General features: G+C 44.0%; 1 protein-coding gene across 1 annotated transcript in view; it reads right to left on the bottom strand.

Annotated features, from left to right (window-relative positions):
• Positions 1 to 23,969, bottom strand: part of DECR1 (2,4-dienoyl-CoA reductase 1) — an 81,358-nt gene that overhangs the window by 43,261 nt on the left and 14,128 nt on the right. Inside the window, exons 2-4 of the mRNA XM_029591630.1 lie at positions 22,181 to 22,383; positions 6,238 to 6,295; positions 4,735 to 4,821 (exon numbers count right to left, since the gene is read on the bottom strand). Coding sequence (XP_029447490.1) covers positions 4,735 to 4,821; positions 6,238 to 6,295; positions 22,181 to 22,383 — 348 coding nt within the window. The remainder of the gene's footprint in view (positions 1 to 4,734; positions 4,822 to 6,237; positions 6,296 to 22,180; positions 22,384 to 23,969) is intronic.

Genomic DNA, 23,969 nt, shown 5'->3' with positions numbered 1-23,969 from the left:
CAAAAGATTATACCAGAGCACTTGAGGGAGTCTTGGAAAAACTAATCTGTACTAATTAGTTTGCTGCCACCCTAACTCTCACCCACCTACCCCATTTCCAGCTTTTCTTATACAGATTTTACTAGAGGCATAGATTCAGTTTCTAGCACATTAACCAAATTAAGTGGTTCCTATTTTTTTTTTTTTTTTTTTATTATTTATCTATCATTTTTCAAATTACAAAAACTAAATTTTGTAAATCAGAAACACATGAAGAGCTATTACAATTCTAATTTCTTTAAAGAAATAAACTCATATCAGGAAATACATTCTCCATTTAACAAAAAAAATCAATATAGTATATACGGATGATCCGGTAAATTTTAGAGAGATATTATACAGTTACTATTTTAGAGAAAAAGGCATTGACGCAACTACCAGTTACATTATTCCATTTAAATATCTATGGGAGAGGAAGTGGTGGGAGTTTTCGATGCCAGAAAAGTTTTTAATTGTTCCAAAGTGAAAAATATATAAACTTCCTCCCCCCTCCTCAGTACACACTTACAAGGAAACTTTAATTTGAAATTATACCCCAAGGAAATTATTTGTTGGCGTAGGGCTAAAAAACCTCTACACCTAAGTTATGTGGTTGAGGAGAGGTCTGGAAAAATTTTTACATTTTCGTTCATGAAGGAGGTTGGAAAATTTCAGAACATTTTTCATTATATTTTGCACATTAAACATTGATATTAACGAAACCAATAGAGTTATTTCTATCCAATACTTCTAGAGTGGAATTCTCCAAAATTTCCATCAGATTTTCTTGTAGATTTAATCTATTTGGTGTAGTTGTTGCTTTGGGCAAAAAATAACACTTATTGATAGCTGGTAAGAGTTTCCATCTTCAAATCCTTCCTGTAAAAACCTTTTTAAGGTAACATAAGGAATCTCTCCTAAAATTCTAGGAAAATTCAAGATTCTTATATTCAAATGTCTAGAAGCATTTTCTAATGATTCCACTCTCCTGGCAAGAGCCTCTCGATCTTTCACCAATGCAGCTTTAAAATTTACATTTTCTTTCTTCGAGAGCCAATACTTTAGTAGTAATAGATTCAATTTTTGTTTGTAAAACATTTGAGGATTGAGTGTTTTGTAAAGCCAAACACTCAAATTTTGTATTTAAGTTATTCATAGCACTTGCTATTCCCGCCACTAAGTCCCATAGGGCAGCCACAGTGACGACCTCAGGGCGATCTGGGATCACCAGGGGTTTAAACTCTGGAGAGGATTCTTGGGTTATTTGCAGGTCCATTCCATCAGAACTTACCCCCAGAGCCCCTTCCTCCAGCCCAGCTCTCGATGTTCCCGTGCCGTTCGAATCTTCCTAGGTGACCGTGATAGGAGGCAATGTTTGAACAGCTGCGGTCAGTGTTGGTTGCTCTGCTGAGCCGGAAACGGTCCCATCGTTCAGCACTCTGTTGAAACAACAGCCCTGTTTTCTGAGTCGGGGCTTGTCTCTAGTCGGGACTCAATGAAGTCTCCTCTGGTGCTGGCGTGGGTCTCCGCGTCCAGCACAATGAGCTCCTCAACTCGTGGGCATGTGGTAATGGAGAAATTACTTACCTGATAATTTAGTTTTCCTTAGTGTGTATATATATATATATATATATATATATATATATATATATATATATATATATATATATATATATATATATATATATATATATCCACAATTGCTTTTCGAAGGGGGGCTATTAGGAGCACACCATACCTATTGGTCCTGAGTCCATCTGTGTGTATATATATATATATATATATATATATATATATATATATATATATATATATGACTGAATAACTTGATTAACTTGGTTAACTGTGGTTAACTTGAATAACTTGAACTGGTTAACGCGATTAACTTGAACTGGTTATAGCTGGGGACCACCAGTGCACTCAACCGAGAAACTCCGACACCCGGTAGGTATGGGTGTCCTAATTAGAGGGAAGCTTGGCTTACTCGTGTTTGTCTTGCTCTCGGGGATTGTCACCAGAGGTTTCTGTGTTTGCTGGCAGCCGTGGGCGGGATACTGAGTTCATCTGTCTACACTAAGGAAAACAAAATTATCAGGTAAGTAATTTCTCCATTTCCTAGCGTGTAGCAGATGGACTCAGGACCAATGGGATGTATAAAAGCTACTCCCGAACCAGATGGGAGGCTGCCCATGGCCCACTTAGTACTGCCCTTGTGAATGCTGTGTCCTCCTGAACCTGAACATCCAAGCGGTAGAACCTAGAGAAGGTGTGAATGGAGGACCATGTCGCCGCCCGACAGATCTCGGTGGTGACAGCATTTTGGTTTCTGCCCAGGACACTGCCTGGGATCAAGTGGAATGGGCCTTAACTTGTAGAGGTGGAGGCTTGCCTGCCTCTACATAGGCTGCCTTGATAACTTCTTTGATCCAGCGGGCTATGGTTGCCAGTGAGGTCGTTTCCCCTTGTTTCTTCCCGCTGTGAAGGACCAATAGGTGATCCGTCTTTCGTACGGATTCCGATCTTTCCAGGTATCGGACTAGGAGTCTACCGACGTTAAGGTGGCGAAGGCAGCGAGATTCTTCAGAGTCCTTATGCTCATCTGGCAATGGTAGCGAGATGGTTTGGTTTAGATGGAAGTGAGAAACCACTTTTGGGAGGAAGGAGGGGGACCATGCGTCGTAGTATGGATCCCGGTGTGAACCTGAGGAACGGTTCTCGGCAGGACAGTGCTTGAAACTCGGAGAAGCGACAGACCGAACAGACTGCCACTAGGAATGCAGTCTTCATTCAATGTTAGTAGTCGGAGGGAGAGACCGCGGGTAGGTCTGAAGGAGGCTCCCGCTAGGAAGTCTAGGGCTAGATTGAGATTCCATAAAGGTAACGGCCAATTTAGGGGTGGTCGGATCTGTTTGACCCCTTTCAGAAGCGGAAGACGTCCGGATGAGAGGCTAGGCTGCTGCCCTCCACCTTGGGTCTGTAGCAGGCCAACACGGCCACCTGCACCTTAATGGAGTTGAGAGACAACCCCTTCTGTAAGCCATTCTGCAGGAATTCCAGAATCGTGGGAATTTTGATTGTCCGCAGAAGGATGTCGCGGTCTTCACACCAGGCTTCGAATATTCTCCATATTCGTATATAGATTAGGGATGTGGAAAACTTGAGTGCTCGGAGCAGAGTGTCAATCACCGCCCCCGAGTATCTGCTCTTCTTCAGGCATGTCCTCTCAATGGCTAGACTGTAAGAGAGAATCGAGTTGGGTCTTTGTGGAGGATCGGGCCTTGCTGGAGCAGATCCCTGTGTGGAGGTAGAGGGAGAGGGTTCCCTGTCAGTAGTCTTCGCATGTCTGCATACCACGGCCTTCTTAGCCAGTCCGGGGCCACTAGAAGTACTGGTCCCCTGTGGTGTTCTATCTTGTGGATGATCCCACCCAGTAGCGGCCACAGTAGGAAGGCGTATAGCAGGATTTTCTGTGGCCAGTCCTGGACGAGGGCATCGATCCCTTGGGATTGTGGTTCCCGACTGCGACTGAATAAGTTGGGAACTTGGGCGTTGGACCGGGTTGCCAGGAGGTCCATGGCTGGTGTTCCCAGTGGTTTACTATCAACTGGAAGGCTGTGGCAGATAGCCTCCATTCCCCTGGGTCTAGACTTTCTCTGCTGAGGTAATCCGCAGTGACGTTGTCTTTTCCCGTGATGTAGGCGGCTGAGATCTCTTGTAGGTTCGCTTCTGCCCACGCCATTAGGGGGTCTATTTCCAGGGACATTTGTTGGCTTCTGGTTACTCCCTGGCGGTTGATGAAGGCAACTGTTGTGGCGTTGTCCGACATGACTCTGATCGATTTGCCCCGAAGTCTGTGACTGAACCGTAGGCAGGCTAGTCTGACTGTCCAGGCTTCCAGCCGGTTGATGTTCCATCCCGACTCTTCCTTGTCCCATTGCCCCTGGGCGGTCAGCTCCTGGCAGTGGGCTCCCCACCCTTGTGAGTAGGATTCAGGTCAGTGGGGATAGCCTTACTCTCTTGTTCAGATGGTCTTCTTGTAGCCACCATTGTAGCTGGGTCCGAACTTCCTCTGGGAGCTGGAGGCAAACAGAATAGTTCTCGGACATTGGATTCCATTGTGACAGTAGGGTTTGTTGTAAGGGTCGCACGTGAGCTCTTGCCCATGGCACCACTTCTAGGGTGGATGCCATGAGACCGAGGACTTGGAGGTAGTCCAGTGCTCCTACCATGTGACAGGGGCCGGCCAATGGCACAGATACCCTGTCATATTGTAAGGGCAAAGGGCCATCGGCGCCATTTTTATTAGTGGCAGCTGACAGCCCGAGAGCGGGAGATCGCTCCCGGGACCCCCACTGGACCATCAGGTAATTTTAAAATGTTTTGGGGGGGGGCCACGGGAGGGTGGGGGAAGCTAAGGGAACAGTTTTAAAGGGTCGGGGTGGGTTTTGTTTTTATCGGCTCAGGCGCAGCCGATAAAAAAATACCCGATCGGACCGCACGAAGGAAAATTCACGATGTGAATAGGAACTGGAATCGGAACCGATTCCGGTTCCGATTCACATCCCTAGTTCTAGTAGCCAAATAGGTCCTAGAGAAAACTTATTTTTGTAGTTAGGGGTACATTTTAAAGTACCAATAAAAAAAAATTGCAATACATAAGCATGAGACCTCACAGGCCTTTCTTCAGATGTCACATCTCAGTATTAACATACTTACATTAGGAAGCCCAGCAACTTGCATTAATTCAGCTACAACCTTCTTAACAGACACTGGGTCTCTCACATCACATTGGAGTGCATGAACCTATATGTTAGAGACAAAAAAAAAAAAGACAAATATAAAACAAATGGCAAGGATTAAAAAGTTTCTCAAAAACACATCAGTGCTCTCTTCAAAACTCTTACCATTATTTGAATTATATGAATTTCTATTTTTTATTAGAAAATTTTATTACCAAACACTATTTCCATACACAGGAAAAAATTTGTTTTATTCGTTATACTTCACTAAGTGCAACAGATTATTGTACTCATCTCAACTATGCTGACATGGCCATGTTTTGTTCTCCTTCAAGCTGTTTTCAGGACATATGTTGAAAACAATGTTGAAAAATGCACATGAGCACAGTCCATTTTCTAACATCTTGCAGCGGTCATGAATAGAACTGCAATGGACTGCACAGCTAGGGATTAAATAATATGTGATTGTGTTATCAGTTTGGCAAGTTTGAATGCATCAGAAAAATTAAATGAAACAAATTTAGTGGAAAGAATAATTAAAAGATGGAAAGGTTAAGGTTAATCTCTTTTGTGAAGAACTAGAATAAAAGAGGCTTTTCCTTTTTTACACCAGTGATGGCAGTAGAGTAGAAGCACATTAAGTACTAAGAGAAAAACAAAAATAGAACTTGGTTCAGTGCTGTATGAGGTTTGCCCTTTCTGAAGTAACAGCAATCTAAGCGGTTGTCGCATTTGAGATAAGTACAATAATCTATGGCCAAAAATGTTCTTCCTGACTATGGAAATAGAGTTTTTAGTAATATAATTGTGCAATAAAAAATTGAAATAAATTAAAATAGTGGTAAGAGTTTTCAGTGAGCACGAGTGTGATTTTGAGAAATTGTGTGTTAAATAATGGAAAAATTGTGAGTATTTAAAGGATTAAAAAGTGTCAATCTGCAATGTCTATGCAACAGCAGCATAAATAACCATATTAAAAAAAAGGCAGAATCATGCACACAGTTTCTATATAGGTTGAAGTATGAATACGATGGGTCGCATGACTCTTACATAATTTCTGTGTAAAAGATTGTACTGACTACACAAAAAGATGCAATGCAAACTGATACCTAGAAATTAGCTTCATAACCTTAAAATTAATGCTCTGTAACTCCACTTGGATTTCTAGTTGTTTAGGCATACAGCAAATGCCATATTCTCAGTCCTTAGATAGGGGTTCTCAACTCTGGTCTTTGGGGACCACAAACAGATCTGGTTTTCAATATGTCCACAATGACTATTCAGACATATTTGCATACATTTGATTCACAAATCAGGTTAATTTGTGTATTTTGATTACGCTGAAAGCAGCTCAGAACCCCTGCTTTAAGATATGGATATAGAATATTTCAAATTATTCTCCAGCATTAGCTAACTGGCAAATCTATCATCTAAGATGAACTAAAAAGACTTAAAATACTGCATGTTGACAAAAAGTTACCTTATTTCCGGTTTGTGAAGAAATTTCTTCTGCTGTTTTTTTCAAAACATCAGTCTTCCTAAAATAAGCACATTATATTTTAGGAATGTTACATTTCTATAAAATTCTGTGTGTGACTTCTATGTGTATTACTTGGAAGTTCTAATCATCATCATATATCTGTATGATCATTTGGGAAAAGGGTTTCTTAATCATTTCCATACGGTGCCTACTGCATATAAGGGATTTTGCAATAAACAATCCATGATCTCAAAAAAAATACCATTCAAATAATGAGAGACAAGGATTTATTTCTACTCACTGTATGTGCTTGTTATGCAAACATAGTTGCAATGTTGAAGTTTAATTTTTTTCAACTCTAATGCTACTAAAAAAGAATATGATTTGGGTGGACTGAAACACTAGAGATGTGCATTCGTTTTAAATGAAATAGACAATAGCAACAAAATTGTTTATTTCATCTTGTTTTGGAAACGCCACAAAACAAAAGAAAAAAATGATAACATTTTGTAAAAATTGGTATTTCGTGTTAGTGCGCACTTACAGGACTTGGCGCTCACTAATTGAAAATGTTACTGATCTGTTAAAAAGTGCCAATTGGGGAAGCAGTTTGTTAGCTAGAAGCATGTTTTGCAATCCCACTGGCTGTCTCCTTAGTTAATTGTTTGTGTTGCCAAGGTTGCAAGGTGGTAGTTGTCGGGGGATGGCCAGTACTTGGTAACAAGTGAAAACAAACAAGTGATGTAAGAATAGCATCAAGTTCTAGTCAGCAAAAGAATGTAATGCAAATGCATATTTTGAATTTGCCAGTCCCTTTGTATTTTAGGAAAAGGGCCCTGGCATTTTGGGATATGCATGCTTTTAATTCCCCTTGTGGGTATGGGGGTAACATAGAAACTTAGAAATGACGGCAGAAAAAGACCAATCGGCCCATCTAGACTGCCCAGCAAGCTTCCACACTTATTTTCCCATACTAGTTTCACCAACCACCAACTTCAGGGCTCTTGTTGGTTAATATGGGCATCCAGTACCTCATTCGCTCACACCCATTCTTATACAAATAAATAATTCTCAGAGACATTATTTTGGGTAAAAACAAGGCCGCAGCTTTAATCAACACGTGACCCAAGCCTTATAACACAATTAACAATAACATGAATTTTAGCATTGCAAACCCCCCCCCCCCCCCCCCCACCAACTATCCGCCACCTTCTGGCAGGATAGCTTGACCAACCTTCTCTGCTTGCTCGAATGGCCCCTCACACACCAGGATATGACTCCCGCCACTCTCCTGCAAGGAGCCAACCTGGGTGGACCCCCGCCGCCAACCTGCAAGGGGTCTGGCCAATCAGCTCCCGCCACCTTCCGGCAAGGAGCCGAACCCCCAACAACAGCCCCCAGTTGCCAATCATCGCTTGCTTGTTGCCAAAATCCATTTAACATAACCAATAAAATAGCTGCTCAGGCTCGGGCCAACCGCAGTACCCCCCCCCCCAGCTGCGACAACCGTCAACCCCGACCTCCCCCACACCAACACAATGACTAACAACAGGGAGGGTCAAACGACGTGCCTACCCGCCCGGCTCGCTCGCACACCAATGACCCCCCCGCACCTCAGCCCCGAACTAACCCTCAATTCAAAATTCCCCAACCAATCCCTGACTGCCGCGATGCCCTCCGGCTCCCCGGCCCAATTCCAGACCACCACGCGTCCCTCTACGCGCGCACACTCATTCCCCCCTCCTCCCTCCATCCCCCCCCTTCCCGTCGTCCCGCGCTCCCTCTCGCCCCTACGTCAACGCGCACCAACTCACGTTCTGCCCCTCCCCCCCCTCCCCCACTTCCTCCACCCCCCACCTTTCACCCCCGCGTCCCACTTCGCGAATGGCCTGGGCCCACATTAATCCGACCGTCCGGACACAAAGTCCGTCCGGTCTTCCAAACTGTTTGATTCAAATTTCCTGCCATCCCCTATCATTGATGCAGAGAGTAATGTTGGAGTTGCATCAAATGTGAGCATAAGGCTTATGGTTAAGGGTTGTAACTGCCGCATCAAGCACATTATCCCGATGCTTGTTTACCCAGATTGCACAGATCGATGCCTTGTTGGATGATGTGTGAATGTAAATCTTGTTTTCCTCACTTCCCCCTACACAGATAGCAATGCTGTATATGCTTTCAAAGTGATGTATCAGGCTTAATTGGTTTAGGGTAGTAACTGTTGTAATAAGCAAGCTACCACCACGTTTATTTGTTCACCCAAATTGTGAAGTTCAGTCCTTTTTGGTTGTTATCTGAGTGCAAATCCTCTTTTCTACATTTCCCTTTGCTGTTGAAGCAGAGAGCAATGTTGGGGTTGCATTAACCGTGCAAGGGATTTTTTTGAGTAAGGATAGTAATCACCAGTAGTAGTTAACATTCCAGCAAGCCACCACCATGGCTCTACTCTTCATTCCCATCCTCTAGCCTTTATGGATCCACAGTGTTTATCCCACGCAGCTTTGAAATCTTTCACAGTTTTAGTCTTCACCACTTCCTCTGAAAGGGCATTCCAGGCATCCACCACCCTCTCCGTGAAGAAATACTTCCTGACATTGGTTCTGAGTCTTCCTCCCTGGAGCTTCAAATTGTGACCCCTAGTTCTACTGATTTGTTTCCATTGTAAAAGGTTTTTTTGTTGACCATGAATCATTAAAACCTTTCAAGTATCTGAAAGTCTGTATCATATCGTCTCTGCTCCTCCTCTCCTCCAGGGTGTACATATTTAGGTTCTTTAATCTCTCCTCGTAAGTCATTTTATGAAGACCATCCACCTTTTTGGTCGCCCTTCTCTGGACCGCTTCCATCCTGTCTCTGCCCCTTTGGAGATACGGTCTCCAGAACTGAACACAGTACTCCAGGTGAGGCCTCACCAAGGACCTGTACAATGGGATCATCACTTCCTTTCTCTTACTAGATATTCCTCTCTCTCTATGCAGTCCAGCATTCTTCTGGCTTTAGCTATCGCCTTGTCACATTGTTTCTCCGCCTTCAGATCGTTAGACACTATCACCCCGAGGTCTCTCTCCTGCTCCATGCACATCAATCCTTCATCTCCCATCAAATACAATTCTTTCGGATTTCCATTCCCCATATGCATGACTCTGCACTTCTTGCATTGAATCTCAACTGCCATATCTTTGACCACTCTTCCAGCTTCCTTAAGTCACTTCTCATTCTCTCCACTCCTTCTGGCGTGTCCACTCTGTTGCAGATCTTAGTATCAGCCGCAAAAAGACAAACCTTACCTTCTATCCCATCCGCAATGTCGCTCACAAAGGATTGAGCAGGACCGGTCCCAACACCGATCCTTGTGACACTCCGCTTAACACCACTCTCTCTTCAGAGTAAGTTCCATTTACCGTCACACACTGTCTTCTGTCCGTCAACAGTTTGCAATCCAGGCCATCATCTTGGCACCCACTACTAAGCTTCTCATTTTATTCACAAGCCTCCTGTGCGGGACCGAATCAAAAGCTTTGCTGAAATCCAAGTAGATGACATCGAGCGCTCTTCCTCTATCTAATTCCCTAGTCACCCAATCAAAAAAGCCAATCAGATTTGTCTGACAGGACCTTCCCCTGGTGAATCCATACTGCCTCTGGTCCAGCAATTCTTCCGACTGTAGATAGTTCACTATTCTTTCTTTCAGCAGCGACTCCATTACCTTTCCCACCACCGAGGTGAGGCTAACCGGCCTGTAGTTTCTAGCCTCCTCTCTGCTCCCACTCTTGTGAAGCAGGACAGTCCTTCTCCAGGGTCCTCTTTATTGAACACCGAATTGGTGAGAGGGTGAGTGACTGGGGTGACAGTAAGAGAGACTGGTTGAAGTGGTGAGTGATGACTGACGAGAGGCAGCCTGGTGTGTGGGATGTGACTGGTGAGAGGGGGTGTGATTGGGGTGACTATATGGAGTAACAGGTGGGAAAGAGACTGTTTGGAGTGGTAACTGGTGAGAGAGAAAGGCAGCCTGGTGTGTGTATGTGGGGGGGGGGGGGCTGACTGGGTTGACAGGTGAGAGAGAAACTGGTTGGGGTGGTGACTGGAGACAGAGGCAGCCTGGTGTGTGTGTGTGTGTGTGTGTGGGGGGGGGGGGGTTTGACTGGTGAGAGGGGAAGTGACTGGTGTGACTATATAGGGTGACAGATACGAGAAAGACTGGTTGGGATGGTGACTGGTGAAAGAGGTGTGTGTGAGGGGGTTACTGGTGAGAGGGGGAGTAACTGGGTTGACTGTATGGGGTGGCAGGTGGGAGAAAGACTGGTTGGGGTGGTGACTGGTGAGAAAGGCAGCCTGGTGCATGTGGGGGAGATGACTGGTGAAAGGGGAAGTGACTGGGGTGGTAGTATAGGGTGACAGATACAAGAGAGACTAGTTGGGGTAGTGACTGGTGAAAGGTGTGTGTGAGGGGGTGACTGGTGACGGTGTGGGGGGGGGGTCACTAGGGTACTAGGGTGACTGTACTGGGTGACAGCTGGGAAACAGAGGTAGTCTTGTATGTGGGGGGCTGACTGGGATGACTGTATGGGGTGACACACTAGAATGCCTCTCTTTCACCAGTTACCACACCAACCAGTCTCTCCTTTCACCTGTCACTCCAGCCACTTCCCTTCTTATCAGTCACCCCCCACACAACACACAGACACACACCAGAGGAATTAAAAGTATGCAAATCCCAAAATATCAGGGCCCTTTTGTCAGAAAATATCTTAATATTTTGTGCTTTATTGATAATTACTTATATTTAGTGAAGTCAGTAATCAATTAGCCATAAAGAAACATGTTAGCATTTAATACCCATAAGCCTTTACTTTTAAAAGCCATGACATCAGTCATGGCTGTGCTGAAAAAGCTCCAGCACATAGCTTTCACCTTTCCCCTACTTAAGACCTCAAGATTTCACCTTTGTCCCACTTTCAGACTTTGAGAGTACAGTTGTTTACCACTTTCTCTTATCTCAAGTAAGAAAGCACCTGCATTTTATGACATTGAGCATCCTAACGCAGGTGGCATGATTGACCACCCTAAAAACAGATGGCCAGCCAATTAAGCGTGAATCTTGTGACAGAAGGGAGTGAAAAAGATTTTCTCTTAGAACTACAAAAGAAATCCAATTAAAAATCAAAAATGGGCGAAGCTATAAACAGAATAAGAATAAATCCTATATTTTACTGTTCTGATATGAAAAATTGATTGAACCATAGTCAAGGTCTTCTTCAAAGGCTAAAATATAGATGTGTTGATGGAAGTGTAACAGCGACCCTGGATCAAAGGGTCTTAAGTGTATAAAACTGAGAGCAGTTAGAAGGGAAGGGGAGGTGCTACTTAGACTTTCTTCGCACGTGATTGAGAGAGACACAAGCGGGGTGCTTCAGATAATTGGTAAATATAATCTTTTATTCAAGTATATGAGAACCTTTAAATTGCTATTGTTTCTACATTGGCAGATGTATTAGAAATGTATTAATTTCTAAAAAGATGACATTAATAGACATTTATCTGATATTAATAATTTCAATTACTTTTTTAATGGCTCTTACATTGATTGTAGGATATACTCTGGTAAAGTTAAGATTTGAACATAAAAGTGTTTCTTAGTCATTTAGAGATATTTATTCATGCCTTTCTTTATCTGAAATAAAGAAAATATTTTTACAAAAAACTGACTGGTTTATTTATGCATGATGTGCTGCAAGAATTAATGGTTAATAAAAAATTTCTGTGGTAGATTCGAACACACCTCTGAAAGTAAACTTTTTGTCTCAAGGCAGAAAGGGTAGGGAAATAGAAGTGGAAGTGGGATATTTTATCAAGGCAGGATTCCCTGGTTTTAAATTCTGCTAAGGGTAGAAGCCTCAATACTTCCATTCAAAATTTACCACACTTTTCCTAACATACAAAGGGACAGGCAAATTCAAAATATGCATTTGTATTACAAGCTTTTGCTGACAAGAATTTGATGCTATTATTACATTACAGGCACTGGCCATACTCAAAACAGCCAACACCTTGCAATATTGGAAACACAAACAAATAACTAAGGAGACAACCAATGGGAATGCAGAACCATACCTCTAGCTGCTCCCTCAATTGACACTTTTTAACATATCTATAACATTTTCAGATAATGTGCTCTAACTCCAAAATTAGGGAAACCCAAAATAAACCCCGAACCATTTTAAAAACAAAATCAAACAGATAATGACCCGAAATGAAAACAACAAAAAAAAAACAAACACCAAATCACACCCCTATGAATCACTACTGGGCATACTTGACTGACCATTTTGGTCTTTATCAACTGTCATTTTCTATCTTGCTATTTTGCCTTTATCCTCATTCAGAAAATTTAGAAAGGTCTGGAATGTCAATGTCAATGAATGAATGCAAAGTTTTGTGAATATCATGTTAGTTCATTCGAATATGTGGAAATAAAAGTCAGAAAGGTTTCAGATGATGCTTTTTATTGGACTAACGCAATGCATCTGTGATTTCGTTTGATAGTTATGCTTCCTTCATCACATACCACTTATGACTTGATTATTGATCCTTATTTCTACATATGATGGGAAGGCATTGTAACTCTGCATCAACCCAATAATACTAAATTGCTTCAGCAACCATGGACAAGAGAAAAGAAATAGACAGTCCAATGCATTAAGCAACGTTGCTTAAATGTAACAGATCTTCTCCCTGGACAACAGGATAAATCACAGATACAGCTGATATCACCCAATAGCACCAAGAATAAAACATTTTACTAGCTAGACCTAGAAAGAACTAGAAGGCCTTTCTGCTCATGAAAAGCCAACATCACACAATTGTTCATTGCAAGACTCTTAGTCATATATAAGAGCAATTAAAGAAGAGATGGTAGGGTATGTGTGACATATTTATCCTGCTGCCCATGAAAAATACTAGTTTATATGTAAGCAACTTTGTTTATCCATGGAAAAGCAGGATGAATGAAGCACACATGGGGACTCCCAAGCTACTGATTGTCTTGAAGTCTCTTATCTACATTCTCCCTAAGACAAACCTGCACAAATAGTATTTGGCAGGAAAGTGTAGCTCCTTCAACACTACATGTGGCTGTATGTGATCACTTTTATGTAAGCCCATATTCGTTTGTGCTGTGGCGTGTTGAACCAACTGGAGGACATAATAGCTTAATCAGAAAGACCCACATATAAAGAGTTACAATAATCAAGCTGCTCCAAAATCAAAACTTGAAGAACTATCCTGAACATACTATATCAGGTGGCACAATAAATGTAAGCAGCTTTATCATTTTAAACTTATAAAAATCTAGCTGCGCCACACGTCATACATGAGAATGTAAAGTTAACTGTGAATCCAATAGTAATCCCAAACTCCTCACTTTAGTCAGTATGGGCAACACAATCCCTTCCACTGTTATTGGGGGTATGTTGTAAGAAAGGGAGTTTTTACCCATCCACAACAATTTAGTTTTTGCAAGACTGAAGACTAAGGTGACAGAGTGCCCCTATTTTTTACCTTAAACTTGTGCAGGACCAAGCTAGAAGCTTAATTCCCCTTGAGAGAGAGAGAGAGAGCGCTCTGTGGGTGGGGCCCAGCAGGGGAGGAATAAGAACTATGATCCATGTGGGGATAGTCAGACCAGGCCCAGGTCTCCAGGAGGAAGGCAGCTCCTGTAGAATAATGCTGTCCAAACACTGAAGCTATAAAGAAGCTATGAGTACTGAGAAAAGCAGTGCAAGACCATGAATAACGGGAGTACACTGTTCGAAGGTTAAGACAGTCTACTAATGTTTGTTTGTTGAAATTGCAAATAAAGTTTAATGTGATTTTGAAAAGGTTGATATCAGATTAAGTTTGTGCCTCCAGGCCTTGGGATCACTGCTCGAGTCCTACATAAGGCATTTCTAGCTAGCCACTGTCTTATCTCTAACATACATGACTGAAATAGCATTTCCGGAAAACAACCAGATGCACCACAGGGAAAATGTAATGCATATCATCTGCATAGATGAAATATGTCAGGCCTAAATCCCAAGTCATTTTCATAAAGGAAACAGTTAAAGATTAAAAAGAGCAAATTATAGACTGAAGCTTGTGGCACTCCTAAGGTTACAATAAGTCACAATGAGTATGGCTCCCCAATTTAAACGCATTGCCTTATGTCACTTAAAAATGAACGAAACCATTGCAAAACACATGAACATTTTGTGTTAGTTATTTTACGATTTTATTATTGACAAGTTAAATGTATTATTGTGGCAAGAGTAAGTATCCAGGCAGTAGTGAAAAATAAACATATGCACTGAAGATAAACATACTCACTGAGTAGCAGCTTTACATGTTTCTTCAACAGAAGTAGAGACAAGATGAGCTATAGGTGCTGCCATTGCTCTTACATTGTGCATTTTTACATGGCCTACTAGACAAAGGCCTGCTTTAGTATAGCAAAAAGTCTGAAATCCAACTTGCAACTGTAAGATTTATGACTGCTAGTTCAGGTCTGTAAGGGTCAAATGAGACAAAAGCTGGGTGGACTTTCAAAATCTTTAGCTCTGTCGATGTAAGACAGTCCAAGGTATGTAGTGCCAATTCAGCCCCATGAGTCTGATGTCTGATGATGGATGGTAGTATAATAGACTTATTAATGTGCAAATCATAGACAACTTTCAGAAGTAACTTAGGATGCATATGCAACGACTATGCTATGGCAGAATTTTGTGTAAGACAAGTAAATCACCAGTGCTTGACATTCACTGACTCTTCTAGAAGAGGCAATTGAAACAAGAAATACCACTTTCCAGAGTAAATACTTGAGGTATGTATTCATGGGCTTAAAAGGGGTTATCAAATGAGTGACAACTACACTGAAATCCCATGAACGTGCAAGCATGTTTCTAGGAGGCTTGTGGTACAGTAAGCCCTTTATTAAATCCCTCCCAACCCCACCCACCCATACTGCACCTCATACACTCACAGCCTCCATTCCACCCACCAAACATACCCCCAAAACAAACCTTCCCCCCCCCGCCCCCCCACCATCACACCTCCATTCACATGCATCTCTTCTACAAATCTGTGTTGGAATGCATTCCCAAAGCCATGCCTCTGCATGCTTCCCCTACTTGTTAATAGTTTGAAAAAGGGATCTCAGGCCTTTCCCTAAAAGTGGCTGAAGTATCGAAAACAAGAAAAAAAAAAAAAGCTGGAGAAAAATCTCACAACCGAAGTGATACGTTTTCAAGAGAAAAAACACATCTATCTTCTTCCACAGAAAAAGACCAATTGGGGGGAGCGTGACGTCACGCCACGGGATGGCCGCTTGATTTTGGAGCTCCTCTCGCCCCTCCGCTTTATCCACGGCAATCTGGGCCCTGATTGACCATCCGGCTCCTTTTTTGCCCCGAGTGTGCTCCGCTACGCCCTGTGATGTCCTGCAAAAAAAGAAATTTGGATCTGCAGCGATTTTCCTATCAAAAAGAGGGCATGAAGGATCTGGGCGGCACTCCTGAGGAGGAAGCAGGAAACCAAGATGGCGTCGATCCCCGAGCCGAATTGGGAGGGCCCTCGCTCCCAGCTCTGGATGCCCCCGAGGCACCGGACCCAGATCACCCGACCCGGGCCGAATTTCGTGAGTGGTTTGCGGGGATCCGAGCGGATTTAAAAGCTTACCGGCAGGAATTGCAGACCCGCGTTGAAGAGGTAAAAGAGGATCTTTCGGCCCTGGGCCACCGCGTGGGAGATATTGATGTTAGGGTGGAAGGTCAGGCCGCACAAATTTCAGCGAACACGGGCGCATGTGACACACTACGAGCGGAAAATGCACAGCTCACCACCAAACTTGCCGACCTCGAGAATCGGGCCCGTAGAAGTAACTTACGCTTTCGAGGGTTCCCTGAGGCGACGGGACCCGAGGACTGCCATGCACTGATCCGTGAATTCTGCCTCTCTCTGCTCGGGGAATCGGGCGTGACTGCTGAGCCCGCTCCTCTCGATATTCAATTTGAGCGCGCTCATAGAGCTCTGCGGGCGCCGCAACCCAATCGCCCCCGGGATATTATTGTTTGTTTTACATCCTACAAAGTGAAGGAGAAACTAGCGCTACTTGCGGGCGATAAAAATGAATGGGATTGGAACACTCATAAAATTGCAATTTTCCCTGACCTCTCTCAGGCAACGATGCATAGCAGATTTACGTTTCGTGCTGTGACCACTTTTCTTCGTTCCAAAACAGTCCGGTACCGATGGCTACACCCTTTTGGCCTGTCCTTTACTATTGAAGGAACTACACATCATTGCACAACTCCGGAGGAGGCTTTGCCTCGTCTTGCCACCCTGGGCTACATTGCGCCACCCGATGCCCAGAAACATCCTGCGGCCCGGGCGGCCCCTCCGTCTCTTCCCACGTGGCAGAGAGTGGGGAAGCGGAGTAGCCGCCTCCGAAGACAACAGGGGGGACCTTCCTCTACTACGGGTCTGACTTAGACACTAGCTTTGCTCCCGTGGCGAGGAGCTGTGTTATACTCTGTGCCGGATGGTCAATTCCAAGTTGTTCTCAGCATTATCTACTGATAGCGCATATGGGAACTGGTTGCCAGTTCTATTGTTTGCTCATGTTAGCTTGTATTTGTACTATGTGGGTGGTGGGGGGGGGCACCATCTCCTGGCCCTGAGACGTGACTCATATCCCCAATAAGGGATAGGAGATAGTCTGCTGGGAGGTTTTTGGCAGACTTTAACTAAGGGGACCATGGGAAGCACCGGGTCTCCAACGGGGGCATGTCATGTTATAATTGTTGCTATCTTGGTTGTTACTACGCCACTCCTCCATGCCGCATATTTTTTGCTAATGGCAGGCAGTTTTCATTCTCTCATTTTCATCCCTTGTTTTTCTCAACGCGCCTCTTCGGAGGCGGTTTTTGCTCCCTTGTACTTTCCATTTTCTTACAGTATGTTTTGGGAGCTTAATCAGGTCGAATGAATGGCTCAGCTTAAGATTTTTTCTCTGAATGTCAAGGGCTTTAACTCCCCCCACAAGCGGTCCCTTTTTTATAGGGAGATCGCGGCATCTAAGCCAGACATTGTATTCGTCCAAGAGACGCACCTAACCCGTAGGTATGAAGCCTTGATGAAGTCCCGCAATTACCAGCACCAGTACTATGCAGCTGCAAATAAAACTGCCAAGTATGCAGGAGTGGGCGTTCTTGTTTCCTCACAATTGGTGTTTGAATGCCTGAAAGTTGTCACTGACCCTCAGGGTCGCTACTTACTGTTGGGGGTTAGGATGTTTGATCTTGAATTCACCCTACTTAATCTGTACGCCCCCAATAAGGAGCAGGCGGGGTTCTTTAAGCACCTACACACCGTCCTTACACAGCATGCCTCGGGTCTCCTTATCGTAGGTGGCGATTTTAATGTCACAGTAACACCAGCATTAGACACATCCAGGGGTTCTGCGCACACGGCCATGGTTCATACCAGAGCCCTTAAGGCCTTTCTTTCTGATCATGATTTGGTGGATTCATGGCGGGCTACCTACCCCCACTCTAGGTCCTACTCTTTCTACTCCAAACCGCACGACTCATACTCCCGCATCGACTACCTGATGGTGGACAAAACTCTATTTCACCAGGTTTGTAACCCGGAGATTGGAATAGTGACTTGGTCTGATCATGCCCCCGTCTCTGTTCAACTCACCATACCAGTGGCGGCACATGGTCACAAATATTGGCGTCTTAACGACTCCTTATTACAAGATCCTGGGTTTGTACAGTCTACGTCACAGGTTATACGTGAATTTTTCACTGTCAACACTGGGTCAGTCCCGTCCCCGGTCACTGTGTGGGACTGTTTTAAGTCTTATGTGCGGGGTCACTTTATTTCCCGTGCATCCCATATCAAAAAACAAAGGGAAGCGGCCTGTCTCCAACTTCGAAATAAAATAGCTGCTCTCACGGCGCTCCATAGCAAATCCCGCTCCGCTCATGCCCTCCAGCAGCTTACGCAGAGCCGGGAGGAATTGAACAGGTTGGAACTGGGCCAGGTTGCGCACGCTCTTAATCTGACTCGTCAACAGCATTTTGAGGGCGATAATAGGGCTGGCAGGCTCCTGGCCCATCAATTGAAAAAGCAGTCCTTTCAAAATCACATTTTAAAAATCAAAGGAGACATGGGGCGCATAGAGACCTCTAATTCGGCAATTACCCAGCAATTCCTTAAGTTCTACCAAACTTTATACTCTGCTGAATCCCGCATACGGACTGGGGACATTCAACATTATCTTCAGGGGCTCCCCCTGCCCCATCTGTCTCAGGACATGAGGGATAGCTTAAACGCGGACATAACGACCCCGGAGATTTTAGCAGTTATCAAAACCCTTAAGGTGGGCAAGGCTCCCGGGCCTGATGGTCTGACGGCCAAGTTTTACAAAACATTTGGGCCAGACTTGGTCATACATTTACAGGCTCACTTTAATCACCTAAGGGAGGGGGGTAGGCTCCACGCCGATTCTAATACCGCTGGTATCACTATCATAGCGAAACCGGGCCGTGACCCCGCCCTATGTGCCTCTTATCGGCCAATATCGTTGATTAACCTAGACCTTAAACTCCTTGCTAAAATTTTGGCCGATAGGATTAACTGCTTCATTACTCGTATTATCCACCCTGACCAGGCTGGCTTTATTCCTGGTCGAATGGCCAGTGATAACGTCCGTAAAATAATTAATGTTATATGGGGGGCCTCCCAGTGCCGGGTGGACCATCTCCTTCTGGCCATCGATGCGGAGAAAGCCTTTGACATGGTCCACTGGCCTTTTCTCTTTCAAACATTACATGCCATGGACTTTGGATCCTCCTTCCACAATTGGCTACAGGCGCTTTACCATAACCCCTTGGCTAGTTTAAAAATCAATGGTTACTACACCACTCCCTTCTCAGTACAACGGGGAACTCGGCAGGGCTGCCCCCTATCGCCCATTTTATTTGCTATTTTTTTAGAGCCACTGGCTATCTCGATCCGAGGCAATGGGGAGGTGCGGGGATTCTCTCTCAATGATAGTGAGCCCAAGTTATCTCTGTTCGCGGATGACATTATTTTCACGGTTGGGAACCCCACTGTCTCCCTCCCATTGATCGAAATGGAGCTGGCTCGTTTCAGTGCTATTTCTGGGTTCAAGATCAACTGGGACAAGTCTGAGATATTGAATGTTACCTGCCCACCCGATATGGTTTGTCAGTTGAAAGCTAATCATGCCTTTAAATGGGCTGCCTCTACGATTAAGTATTTAGGGGTCTATTTGAGTAGTCACATCTCTGATCTTTTTCACCATAATTACACTCCTTTAATTAAGAAACTTGATAAGGACTTGGAAAAGTGGAACTCTCTACCCCTTTCCTGGATTGGACGCCTCGCTACCATCAAGATGAACCTCCTACCTCGGCTGCTGTACCTTTTCCAGACTTTGCCTATACCTATCAGCCGAACCACGCTTCTCCAATGGCAACGAAAGCTGCTTCGCTTCCTCTGGCGCCATTGTCCCCCTCGAGTAGCTCAAAAGATTCTTTATCAATCTAAGGCCGAGGGAGGTTTGGGCCTTCCTAATCTTACCTGGTACTACGTGGCGGCTCAGCTTCGGCCCATTATTGACTGGCACTGCTCCGCCTCTTTGAAGCCGTGGGTTGCGTTGGAGCAAGAATGGATCCGGCCGACACCATTGTCCTCTCTCATCTGGCAACCCGATAAAACGTGGAGACCGAACCTTCAGCTTACCCCCTCTACCAGGCATACCTACAACGTGTGGAAGAGATGGCGCCACAAGCTGGTGGGATCTTCGGAGTACCACTCACTTAGCTCTTTGTTCCATAACACCACGTTTCCAGCCGGCCTTCCCCCTAAAGCATATGAGCTCTGGAAAAACTGTGGAGTTACCTGCTTTCAACAGGTTATGCAGAGGGAGCTTCCTCTGCCATTTTCGGTGCTTCAGGAGACCTACCGCCTCCCTTCAACGGAGTTTCTCCCTTACATGCAGCTACGACACTTCCTGCTCTGTGCCCGGGCTAAAGGCCTCATGTCAACCTCTCGCTCCCTGTTTGAGGGCTATTGTACTGCAACTCCAGCGGTGGGGGGCCTTATTTCCAAAATCTACAGACAATTATCCACTCGGCCCTTTTACAAATTTCCTCATATGTTGGCATGGGAGGCTGACCTTGGGAGGGCTTACTCTGAGGAGGAATGGTCTACTATCTTCTCTACGGTCTCCAGGGGGAATATTTCCACGCGGATCATAGAAGCTAATTATAAGACGCTTTTTAGGTGGCATCTCACACCGGTTAGATTACATCATTGTTATCCCCGCTTGGACCCACTTTGCTGGAGAAAGTGCCATCAACGGGGCACATATCTACACATGTGGTGGGACTGTGTCTTTATTAAACCGTTGTGGACTTATATCTCAACTTTATTATCGCACCTTTTGAAAGCCCCCTGCAATCTCACAATTGAGCAGGCACTACTGTTTGCACCAGAGGACTCTCTTACTCAGCCAGGTCAAATCCTGGTGCATCAGGTGTGCACAGCGACCAAACTGGAAATTGCATACCTTTGGAAGCGACCCTTACCACCTACGCCGGAGGAACTTCTACGACGTCTGGACAAAACCTGCACCCTATACCGTCTTACGGCCCTGAAATATCAACGTTTGGCCAAGTTTAACGCGACTTGGCAGCCCTACATTGCATGGAGACCATTGACCTTTACCAACCATTAAAGGGATGAACTAGTACCCTATATACCGCCCAGGTCTGCTCTAGAGTGGTGGTGGAGTGACTGGTGATTTACCGACCAATTATATTTTGATTTACTATGACATGCGGGGGGGGGGGGGGGGGGGGGGTGGGGGGGACTGGGGTAAAATGTTAAACACCATGTTGCATGTATGCTCCTACCAAGAGGTTAGTTCTACACTGATGTTTGTAACAGGTGGCTGTATTGGTTTATGCTGATGTTGTTTTTTGTACTTTCACTCATTGCAGCGTTACCTTAACTTGAAAAAAAAAAGAAAAAGACCAATTGAAGGGGCCTTATAATGCACAGCTGCGTGGTGCTAGCTGTTCATGAGCAGAAAGGCTTTCTAGTTCTTTCTAGTTCTAGCTAATAAAATATTCCATCACTTGTTCCATCAGATGATATCACCCATGTGTGGCCAATTCATCCTGCTTGTCCAAGGTAAACATACTGGGCCGGATTTTAAAAGCCCTGCGCGCGCCGGCACGCCTATTTTGCATAGGCCGCCGGTGCACGCATAGCCCCGGGACGTGCGTAAGTCCCGGGGCTGGGCATGTTGCCTGCCCAGGGGCGTGGTCAAGGCCTCCGGACCAGCCCCCGGGTCGGATGATGGCTCGCCAGCAGCCCGCTGGCGCACGCAGATTTACGCCTGCTTCCAGCAGGCGTAAATCTGCCAACAAAAGTAGGGGGGTTTGATTAGGGCCGGGGAGGGGAGGCAGAAGGAAAGTTCCCTCCGAGGCCGCTCCGATTTCGGAGTGGCCTCTGAGGGAACAGGCGGCGCGCGCAGATTGCACAAATGTGCACCCTCTTGCGCGCGCAGACCCCGGATTTTATAGGCTACGCGCATATCTTATAAAATCCAGCGTACTTTTGTTCGCGCCTGGTGCACGAACAAAAGTACGCGCGCGCGTAAATTTATAAAATCTACCCCACTGTATATTATGCATAAGAATTTGGTCACTACCATCCTTATCTAGTATAGTACACATCATCAGTTTAGAAGACCTTTCATCCACACTGGATTCCAAAATATTCTTTGACCATGAAAAAGTATTTAAAACTGCCTCAGTCAGAACAACAAAACTTAATAGATAGGTTAAATGTAGGCAGCAACACTTACCTGCTTGCTATAACACACTCTGCACCCAAACTGGACAAGGCAAAGGTCATGCCCTTGCCAAGACCAGTACCTCCACCAGTAATAAAAGCCACTTTTCCTTTAAATGAACTGGGAGGCAGCATGACTGTCTGAAGAGGTGGAAAGAACTTAGCTTGCGATAAATCTTTGATTTGGTATAGGGCTTTTGTTCCATTACTGAAAAACTGAACAAAGGCAGAGAGACAAAATTAACAGCAGCTAATGTCTGCAGAATAATATTGCACTGACAATCTACTGAGTCAGCCAATTCCCCATAACATTTGAAAACATATTACTGCTTTTATGAAAATTATACTTATTATAATTTTATCCCAATTTGCAGATATTTACTTGTAAAAATGTAAAATAAAATCCAATTAGAAGTCTAAATAATAAGACAACAATTAATAAACAAGCAAAAACAAATATGCTCATCTACTGACGTCTCATTGTTATTTTGACTTCCAAAAACAAAGAACACATATCTGGCTAGCCAAAACTTGTTCACTTCCAGACTTTAATAATGTATTTATTTCCATTACTATTTGGTCAGTTTTTTTTCTGGACACTTGAATGAAATGGTTTGAAAAAAAAAAAACCCAAAAAACTGATAGCAGCAACATTTTTAAAAATGTAAAAAAGTAAGCCAGAGAAATGGAAGCTCAAATCAAAAGGTATAGTCATAAGGACAGCAATTTTTAAAAGCCATTTCTGCAGATAAATAGCCAAAGATATGTGAAGACTTTTGAAAATTGCTTTCCTTACGTGAAGGTGAAATTGCACATGTAGTACCATTAAGGATGAACAGTGTACCAGTTAGAAAATTACTAACACACCCCAAAACGCCAAACAAATTTTGTAAGACCCTCTATTCACGAGTAGACATATCATGTGTACAACTCGTTTCTCATAGGGGTTTTGGGGTGTTATAGTAATTTTCTAACTGGTACACTGTTCATTTTTTGGTTGTTGACATTGGTGTGTACTAGAGTACACCAGTTGGTGTGTGTGGGTTTTGTTGTGTGATTGGTACCATTAAGGATTACATTTACCCGCAGTGAGAAGTAGCAGTCCTGGGGACAGGGATGGGGCAATGCTTGCATTTCTGCACATACCTTTGAATTTTCAAAAGTATGCACATAGCTCTACCTGAAAAAAGTACCCACAAACAGGAGGTACAAAGTTCTGCAGGTACTTTTTCTTGTGCAATTTTCAGAGGGAAAGCTTTCTGATTGAATACTGGTTCAAACGTAAAATGTACCCACAAATTTTGTACCAGTGTGGGCAGTATTAAAATTGCCCTCTCCAAGGGGCATTACATGGAAATATCATAAGGTAAATCCATTTATAACCAAACAATATTTTATTAATGTAAAAAATAGTATGATACAGAAATAGGCATACATATTAGCTTTCATTGTATAATTTGATAGGTTAAAGAGTTGGGAATATGGTATGTGAATCAATTATTTATTCCTCCATTAAATTAGCAAGTAGAACATATAAAACAAATCAGAAAAAATTCTTGTTCACACAATGCATAATTAAGCTTTGGAATTTGTTGCCAGAGAATGTGGATAGTGCAGTTAGTGTAGCTGAGTTTAAAAAAGGTTTGATAAATTCTTAGAGAAGTCCATTAACTGCTATTAATCAAGTTGACTTAGGGAATAGCCACTGTTATTACTGGCATTAGTAGCATGAGATCTACTTAATTTTTGGGTACTTGCCAGGTACTTGTAAGCCTGGTTTGGCCACTGTTGGAAACAGGATG

This window comes from Rhinatrema bivittatum, chromosome 2, assembly GCF_901001135.1.
Source record: "Rhinatrema bivittatum chromosome 2, aRhiBiv1.1, whole genome shotgun sequence".
Classification (NCBI taxonomy): Eukaryota; Metazoa; Chordata; class Amphibia; order Gymnophiona; family Rhinatrematidae; genus Rhinatrema; species Rhinatrema bivittatum.
This window is presented reverse-complemented; position numbering and strand designations above follow the sequence as displayed.